Source organism: Coregonus lavaretus, assembly GCF_964263955.1.
Source record: "Coregonus lavaretus genome assembly, chromosome: 23".
Lineage (NCBI taxonomy): Eukaryota > Metazoa > Chordata > Actinopteri > Salmoniformes > Salmonidae > Coregonus > Coregonus lavaretus.
The window spans coordinates 4,686,493-4,696,629 of record NC_140010.1 but is presented as its reverse complement, the minus strand read 5'-3'; the positions used below and the strand labels follow the sequence as shown (position 1 = coordinate 4,696,629).

Genomic DNA, 10,137 nt, shown 5'->3' with positions numbered 1-10,137 from the left:
TTAATAGTTATTTAGTGGTCCGAAAATGTCGGAAACGTTAACTTGCTTGACCATGCTGTGAATCATGGAGAGAGCTCCGAGGGGTCATGTAAATGTTTGTTACATGCAATATGCTTTGAGGTTGCTATCCGGTTTTGTGATAAAACAAAGGTGTGGTTGGATTTATTCTGCCACTGTGTCTTCTTATTGTCTCAGCCTTTAGGTCTATATATCACGGTCATAAGGCATATAAACTAACAGGTTATAGAGCAAACAACGCAATTATCACAACACATAGGTTGTAATATGGCTTTTTATTTCTGTCTTGGCTTCCCAAGTGATTTTACCCACGCACCGTTACTGTACCTCATGTCTATGATTCACAAAGCCTGTGTGGCTAATTTAGCAGAACACCTCTGGACAGGTCTGACCCTGTCCCAGGACATTTTAAACTTGTAGTGTATTTGAGGTTTAAAAGGCTTCTGAAGTTTGTAATTTCCCCTTTGAAATTTCAGACTTGATTTTTTTCCCGTACGAAAAAAGGTATCAACCCCTACAAAATGTCCACTAATCAAATCAACGTTTATTGGTCACGTACACATATATTTTGCAGGTGTTATAGCAGGTGCAGCGAAATGCTCATGTTGCTAGCTCCAACAGTGCAGTAGAATGTCTCGCAAATACAATACAAATACACAAATAAGAAAACAGAAAACAAAACAAGAAATCAAGAAATAACAATCAGAATATATTACAGTGAACAGTGTGAGAATCGAGAATATAAATGTATGGTGTGTATAGACAGTATATCATTTGGAAAATAAAAGTGTATTTACAGTAGTAGGTATATTAGGATGAGCTATGTGGAGAATACAGTTGATACATACACAGTGAGTAAACAACAGTGTATAAACAATATATCGTGATCAGCGTTCAATGATTCTATATACATCGGGCATTAGTGTCAAATCATTACAATCCACATAATAAATCACATTTCCTGTTGCATCAGAATTATTTTTCCAACTGTAGCAAACTGGTTCAAATTTAAGATCTTACGCCTGTACATATCTGGATCATATCTGGATCATATCTGGATCATATCTGGATCATATCTGATTCATATAGCCTGTATGGCGGATGTAGTAGAGGTCACACATGTATACCAGTGGAGAGTAGGCTAACAACTCTGGACAGGTCTGGGCCCTGCCTGTCACAGTGTCACATTGCCTCAGTCAGTCCCTTCGGAAAGTATTCAGACCCCTTTACTTTTTCCACATTTTGTTAGGTTACAGCCTTATTCTAAATGGATTAAATTGTTTCCCCCCCCCCCCCCCCCCCCTCATCAATCTACACACAATACCCCATAATGACAAAGCAGAAACAGGATTTTAGAAATTTTTGTTAATGTAAATAAAAAATATAATACTGAAATATCACATTTACATAAGTATTCAGACCTTTTACTCAGTACTTTGTTGAAGCACCTTTGGCAGCGATTACAGCCTAGAGTCTTCTTGGGTATGATGCTTTAAGCTTGGCACACCTGTATTTGGGGAGTTTCTCCCATTCCTCTCTGCACAGCTATTTTCAGGTCTCTTCAGAGATGTTCGATTGGGTTCAAGGCTCTGGCTGGGCCACTCAAGGACAATCAGAGACTTGTCCCAAAGCCACTCCTGCGTTGTCTTGGCTGTGTAGAAGGTTGAACCTTCGCTCCAGTCTGAGGTCCTGAGCACTCATCAAGGATCTCTCTGTACTTTGCTCCGTTCATCTTTCCCTCGATCCTGACTAGTCTCCCAGTCCCTGCTGCTGAAAAACATCCCCACAGCATGATGCTGCCACCACCATACTTCACCGTAGGGAAGGTGCCGGGTTTCCTCCAGCTGTGACGCCTGGCATTCAGGCCAAATAATTCAATCTTGGTTTCATCAGACCAGAGATCTTGTTTCTCATGGTCTGAGAGTCTTTAGGTGCCTTTTGGTAAACTCCAAGCGGGCTGTCATGTGCCTTTTACTGAGGAGTGACTTCCGTCTGGCCACTGTACCATGAAGGCCTGATTGGTGGTGCAGCAGAGATGGTTGTCCTTCTGGAAGGTTTTCCCATCTCCACAGAGGAACTCTAGAGCTCTGTCAGAGTGACCATCAGTTTCTTGGTCACCTCCCTGACCAAGGCCCTTCTCCCCCGATTGCTCAGTTTGGCCGGGCGGACAGCTCAAGGAAGAGTCTTGGTGGTTCCAAACTTCTTCCATTTAAGAATGATAAAGGCCACTGTGTTCTTGGGGACCTTCAATGCTGCAGACATTTTTTGGTACCCTTCCTCAGATCTGTGCCTCGACACAATCCTGTCTCGGAGCTCTATGGACAATTCCTTTGACCTCATGGCTTGGTTTTTGCTCTGACATGCACTGTCAACTGTGGGACCTTATATCGACATATGCCTTATATGCCTTTCCAAGACATGTCCAATCAATTGAATTTACCACAGGTGGACTCCAATCAAGTTGTATAAACATGTCAAGGATGATCAATGGAAACAGGATGTACCTGAGCTCAATTTCGAGTTTCATAGCAAAGGGTCTGAATACTTATGTAAATAAGGTATTTCTGTTTTTTATTTTTAATTACATTTCCAAAATTGTCAAAAAAACTGTTTTTTCTTTCTCATTATGGGGTATTTGTGTAGATTACTGATGAATTTATTTTCTTTCATCCATTTTAGAATGAGACTGTAACGGACAACAACATGTGGAAAAAGTCAAGGGGTCTGAATACTTTCCGAAGGTACTGTATATCTGGGTCGTGATTCATCTACGTCATCTCCCTCAGTTACCCCTAGCCTTATAAGAGGTTGGAATGGAAGACTACGGCCTTTGGTCCATTCCCTGTATGCCCCTTTGATACCTGGGGTTAAAAAGGAGTTGTTGTTAGGTCATTATTTTTAGGTAAATTAGTGATTTGTCATATAACAGTTTGTCACCACACATTCCCCATCTTTTGGTCCTTAATGTTTATATCCCTTACCAGGAGTGTGATATCATTTGTGATTGACATTTTCCCCGAACCCAAACTCTCCCGACCATAGTCACGTGTCTGTCTGTTTGGCTGGTTCAGGGCTGGGTCATGGCTGGGTCAGACAGCCAGACAGTCAGAAGACGGGTCCAGTCTAGGGGTTAAATAGCCTGTGTAGAATGTTCTGTCTGTGTAGGAGGAGCCAGACACAGAGGGGATTATGGGTATTGACATAGCAGAGCGGCGACGTCTGCGGACAGACACACGGATCGAGGGAGAGAGAGAGAAAGAGAGAGGAACAGGTACAGAGAGAGAAAGTGAGAAACTAGGTGCTCTGTAGGAGAGGTTGTGATTTGTCACAACACTCCACAAGGGAAAGTAGATCTATCCGGAACAGCAGAGAGGCTATTTTTTCAGTTTGTGACAGTTTATGAAAGTAACAGCGACGTTTTTGATGAATCCGTGTACCTGTTGCCTTCTACCTATTCGTGAAGTGGATTTCTCTAGTCCCCCAACACCAACACTGACTGAGCACAACTACTAGGACAATTACAATATTCTTTGAGCGCTTGGAAAACTTTCCAAGGACACTGTCTGCCCACCCGGGGCAGCCCACCCAGACCATCAGCCATGTTTCAGAACCAGAGGAAAAGCGTCAAAGCTGTGAGGAGCAACAAGACAGCCGCTAAAGGGAAGGTGCTTTGTGAGTATAGGAGGCTTTTGTTTATTTATTCTTATTGCAATCAATCAAATGTATTTTATAAAGCCCTTTTTACATCAGCAGATGTCACAAAATGCTATACAGAAACCCAACCTAAAACCCCAAACAGCAACCAATGCAGAAGTAGAAGCACGGTGGCTAGGAACAACTCCCTAGAAAGGCAGGAACCTAGGAAGAAACCTAGAGGGGAAACAGGCTCTGAGGGGTGGCCAGTCCTCTTCTGGCTGTGCCGGGTGGAGATTATAAGAGTACATGGCCAGATTACGGCCAGATTGTTCTTCAAGATGTTCAAACGTTCATAGATGACCAGCAGGGTCAAATAATAATCACAGTGGTTGTAGAGGGTGCAACCGGTCAGTATTGTAATGTAATGTCATATTTTGCCTCATATTTCTATGCTTATTCTTCTGATTATCACAGTTTGCTAATAGACTATCACTATCCAAGTGGCTAACCCATATCAGAAGGCTTTACAAACTCTAGCAGTTTCATACCACCGCGGCAAGCCATTGGTGTCAGAGGTTCGGAGGTGTTTCAGTTCTTCTTCAGAGTTGTTTTGTCAAACTTCTGAGTCTACGTAGCTTATGTTCCCTGCCTCCTCCCTGTGTTTCTCTGCTGCAGGGAACAAAGCTCAGCAGACGATAGCTCAGCGATGTGGAGACCCGAAAGAGGGAGGGAAGGAGGGAGGAAAGGAGGAGAGAGGGAAGGAGGAGAACATCAAGGAGAACAAGGAGAACCAGCTGATGTCTGGTGGTGATGTGGTGGAGGACGTTGAAGAGGTGAAGAGGCAGAGTGTGTTTGATAAAGCCGTCTATGACCTGGCCCACACGGAGAAGGTGATGAACGACCTGACGTTCGGACGGAGGGTGGCCTTCTACGAGTTGAGAGGGGAGATCGGCTGTGGAAACTTCTCCCAGGTGAAACTGGGCATTCACGACCTAACTAAAGGTGAGACACAGCCCTGGATCGTGGAACCACCTATCAGTGGTGGAAAAAGTACCCAATTGTCATACTTGGGTAAAAGTAAACATACCTTAATAGAAAATGACTCAAGTAAAAGTGAAAGTCACCCAGTAAAATACTACTTGAGTAAAAGTCTAAAAGTAGTTGGTTTTAAATATACTTAAGTATCAAAAGTAAATGTAATTGCTAAAATATACTTAAGTATCAGAAGTAAAAGTATAAATAATTTCTAATTCCTTATATAAAGCAAACCAGACGGCATCATTTTCTTGTTTTTTAAATTTACGGATAGCCAGGGGCACACTCCAACACTCAGGCATAATTTACAAATGAAGCATGTGTGTGTAGTGAGTCTGCCAGATCAGAGGCAGTAGGGATGACCAGGGATGTTCTCTTCATAAGTATGTGAATTAGACCATTTTCCTGCTAAGCATTCATAATGTAACGAGTACTTTTGGGTGTCAGGGAAAATGTATGCAGTAAAAAGTAAATTATTTTATTTTGGAATGTAGTGAAGTAAAAGTAAAAGTTGTAAATAGTAAAGTAAAGTACATATACCCTAAAAACCTACTTAAGTAGTACTTTAAAGTATTTTTACATAAGTACTTTACAACACTGCCACTTATACAGGGCTCACTTGTAAAGGATATGTAATTCTCAATGTGACTTCTCTGGTTAAATAAAGGATAAATAAAACAATTATACATATTGTAAATGGCACAAAAAAAGCACACAAGTTCCTCTTGTAGTTTCCTTGGAAAAATTACCCGTCTATATAATGTCAAGTGATGACATGTTTCATATTAACATGACTATGATAAGGTTTGAATTCATGGATCCCCAGCGTATGCACTTCCCTGCGGAGACATGTTAACATGGCTTGATTACTTCACTAGCACGTTTTGCCTTCACAGTCTAGACCTCAATAGCCTTTTCTCATGTGGACTCAACCAGACTCTCTGGCTGGGAGACCTACAGCTTGCCAGCCACCTTGCCTTGCCATTGTTGCCTTGCCAGTGTTGCCTTGCCGGTGTTGCCTTGCCGGTGTTGCCTTGCCAGTGTTGCCTTGCCGGTGTTGCCTTGCCAGTGTTGCCTTGCCGGTGTTGCCTTGCCGGTGTTGCCTTGCCAGTGTTGCCTTGCCAGTGTTGCCTTGCCAGTGTTGCCTTGCCAGTGTTGCCTTGCCAGTGTTGCCTTGCCAGTGTTGCCTTGCCAGTGTTGCCTTGCCAGTATTGCCAATCTTGCCTTGCCGGTGTTGCCTTGCCAGTATTGCCAATCCTGTGTTGCCACACTAAATAAGTCTGGAGGAGAACAAACTAGGTTAATCCAACATGTGAGAAAAATCCGATGGCTATAATCTCATTAAACTTTCATTAATCCCTGTCGATTGTCTTCAGCCCCTTGCACATGTCTCAGACTCAGTCACAAGCTTATGTATTGAGGACAGTATTGAGGACCATAGCCATGGCAAGACGAGCTGAAAAGAGATAAAGAGAGAGGAGAGCTTAGTGAATTATAAATGTGATGTCTCTAACGCTCTCCCTGCCCCCTTCTCTCTCTTCCTCCATCTTGGATTCCAACACCCAGAGAGAGTGGCAGTTAAGATCCTGGATAAAGTCAAACTGGACAAGAGGTCCCACGTGCTGTTTGCCTCAGAGATCGGATGCATGGAGAGGCTGTCCCACCCCAACATTGTGCGTCTGTACGAGGTGGTGGAGACGTTTAAGCGGCTGTACCTGGTCATGGAGTACGCCAGTGGAGGAGATCTGTTCTCACGCATTACCACCAGGGGTAGACTCTCAGACCTGGAAAGCAAACTCATCTTTTCCCAGATACTGGCTGCAGTCAAACACATGGTGAGTTAGCAACATTATAGTCTCACATCGACTCTAACTACTACAGTAGCACTGTGCTGTAAGTCTGTCTAAACAACAACGGCCCATGGAGGACCCCATTTTAAATAAGTGTTGGGTGATACGTTGATGTATCCTTAGGGCCCTAACGTGCACACTCAGTCTCTGTGTACAAATCTTGCTTTGTGTTTCAAGTATTTTCTTCTTGTCATCTTCCAGCACGATAACAACATAGTCCACCGGGACCTGAAGGCAGAGAACGTGTTCTACACCACCTCCTACTGCATCAAGGTAGGCGACTTCGGCTTCAGCACCTCCTCGCGCCCCGACGACGTCCTCACCACCTTCTGCGGCTCCCCGCCCTACGTCGCCCCAGAGCTCTTCAGGGACAAAGGCTACGTGGGCCAGTCCGCTGACGTCTGGGCCCTGGGTGTACTACTCTACTTCATGACTACTGCCATGTTGCCCTTCAACGCTGCCAACCTCAGCCGGCTGAAGGTCTGCATCCTTCAGGGCTCCTTCACCATCCCAGCCTACGTGCCCGACCCCTGCCACCAGGTCATCCAGGGCATCCTGAGGCCCGTGCCCACCGACCGCCTCTCTGTAGCTCATATCATGACATACACCTGGCTGAAGGGCATCGACTACCCCCAGGCGTACCCCTCCTCCCGCCCGACCCCAGCCCACCTGGCTGAGCCCTCCCGGGTCCTGAGTACAGACGAGCTGGATGTCAAGGCAGCCCTGGAGAACCTGGGGATAACAGAGAGTCACCTGGTGAACAACACCTGCCCAGACCTGAGGAGCCCTGTGACGGGGGCCTATAGGATCCTGCTGCACCGCATCCATAAGAGGAAAACAGTGGAGGCGGTGGGGTACAGCGCTGCGTGTCACAAAGACTTCCAGGTCAAGAGACGCTGGAGCGAGGGGACCTTGCCTCTGATAAGGCCTTCTGCTGTGTGTGTAATCATGTAGAGGTGGAGGAGTCTAGCTAGTCAGACGGGCAGTAGTCTAGGCCTAATCAGACTCACTGCTGGGACAACTGTATAAATATCTCTCTCTGTCTTATGACAAGGAGCGGTAGTCAGCAGAAGAAGGACCTTGAAGCGAATGGCACTTTTAACAAACACAAGGGACAAAATTAAATGAACGATAACGAGATGTACATAACACAGTTTCTATTGGGTTGTTTTTGGTAAGGTCTTGGGAGCTACTTCAACAACATGAGGCTGTACAATCACTAATATATTAGAGACTCATTCAGGGACGGTTTTTTTTCTTCTGTGGAAAAAAGAGAACGTTGAATAGGAAGAACACAAGGACACTGAATAGGAAGCACACAAGGACACTGAATAGGAAGCACACAAGGACACTGAATAGGAAGCACACAAGGACACTGAATAGGAAGCACACAAGGACACTGAATAGGAAGCACACAAGGACACTGAATAGGAAGCACACAAGGACACTGAATAGGAAGCACACAAGGACAATGAATAGGAAGAACACAAGGACACTGAATAGGAAGAACACAAGGACAATGAATAGGAAGCACACAAGGACACTGAATAGGAAGCACACAAGGACAATGAATAGGAAGCACACAAGGACACTGAATAGGAAGCACACAAGGACACTGAATAGGAAGCACACAAGGACACTGAATAGGAAGCACACAAGGACACTGAATAGGAAACACACAAGGACACTGAATAGGAAGCACACAAGGACACTGAATAGGAAGGACACAAGGACACTGAATAGGAAGCACACAAGGACACTGAATAGGAAGCACACAAGGACAATGAATAGGAAGCACACAAGGACACTGAATAGGAAGCACACAAGGACAATGAATAGGAAGCACACAAGGACACTGAATAGGAAGCACACAAGGACACTGAATAGGAAGCACACAAGGACAATGAATAGGAAGCACACAAGGACACTGAATAGGAAGCACACAAGGACACTGAATAGGAAGCACACAAGGACACTGAATAGGAAGAACACAAGGACAATGAATAGGAAGCACACAAGGACACTGAATAGGAAGCACACAAGGACACTGAATAGGAAGCACACAAGGACACTGAATAGGAAGCACACAAGGACACTGAATAGGAAGCACACAAGGACGTTGCAACGACAAAGGATTCTTTGCCTTCAAAAAAATATATCCATGTTTTTATATTTGGAGTATTGTGCTTTAGTTTGACACAACCCACATTAAACATAGTCAGTTGTAGGGTTACTTATACTGTGAAAGTTTTTACTGTGTAAACTTAACAATCAGACAGTATTCTTATCTATAGGTTTTTTGTCATACATCCTTGTTTTTCTTATATAATCAATTGTATTATATTTCTGTGATTTGCATAATGTTTTTCACTGTCATTGTCACATTAAAATGTTTTGTAGATAACAATAAGAAGTGATAGTGTTAATTATAATGACTATCTGCTCATTACAAAGAGTCTCAGTGATAATGACTATCTGCTCATTACAAAGAGTCTCAGTGATAATGACTATCTGCTCATTACAAAGAGTCTCAGTGATAATGACTATCTGCTCATTACAAAGAGTCTCAGTGATAATGACTATCTGCTCATTACAAAGAGTCTCAGTGATAATGACTATCTGCTCATTACAAAGAGTCTCAGCGATAATGACTATCTGCTCATTACAAAGAGTCTCAGTGATAATGACTATCTGCTCATTACAAAGAGTCTCAGTGATAATGACTATCTGCTCATTACAAAGAGTCTCAGTGATAATGACTATCTGCTCATTACAAAGAGTCTCAGTGATAATGACTATCTGCTCATTACTTCGTTATAATGATTTAACAGTTCAACCGGAGTTCAGTCACTTAAAAAATACAACAAAAAAAACATTGGATACAAAATGTAATATTACTCTTAAAAAGAACTTGAAAACACACAAAACATCTGAACAACATTCAACAAACAGCAATTTTATAACCGATGACATTGATAAAAAAAAAACACTAATCAGAAATGACACCATGATGCCAAGACATTCAGAGGCTTACGGATTTTTGGGCAGTGGTCAGACGGGCTGCTACACTAAATACACTAGCTCAGAATCCAACGACATCAAAAGTCCTGGAAATTGCATTGGCTTTAAACACAACGTTCACATGAAACATATACAAGACTCACATGGAGCACTCCCTAACCTGCTTGCAGGCTGCGTTGTCCCCTCTGTGTTGGAGGGGTTTTCTCCTCACCTCCCTGACTGAGCAATCCACAGCTGCAGGTCTGGAGATAGGGTCCACAGCTGCATACAGTGAGGGAAAAAAGTATTTGATCCCCTGCTGATTTTGTACGTTTGCCCACTGACAAATAAATGATCAGTCTATAATTTTAATGGAAGGTTTATTTGAACAGTAAGAGACAGAATAACAACAAAACATCCAGAAAAACGCATGACAAAAATGTTATAAATTGATTTGCATTTTAATGAGGAAATAAGTATTTGACCCCTTCTCAATCAGAAAGATTTCTGGCTCCCAGGTTTCTTTTATACAGGTAACGAGCTGAGATTAGGAGCACACTCTTAAAGGGAATGCTCCTAATCTCAGCTTGTTACCTGT

At 43.4% G+C, this 10,137-nt stretch overlaps 1 protein-coding gene across 1 annotated transcript; it reads left to right on the top strand.

The window, feature by feature from the left end:
* Positions 1–3,617: 3,617 nt before the first annotated feature.
* LOC311150850 (serine/threonine-protein kinase NIM1-like) lies at positions 3,618–7,493 on the top strand (the record flags this gene model as incomplete). Its single annotated transcript, XM_084188404.1, has 4 exons — positions 3,618–3,690; positions 4,330–4,656; positions 6,256–6,524; positions 6,741–7,493. The coding sequence occupies 4 exons, from the start codon at positions 3,618–3,620 to the stop codon at positions 7,491–7,493; spliced, it is 1,422 nt and encodes a 473-aa protein (XP_084044530.1).
* Positions 7,494–10,137: the final 2,644 nt, after the last annotated feature.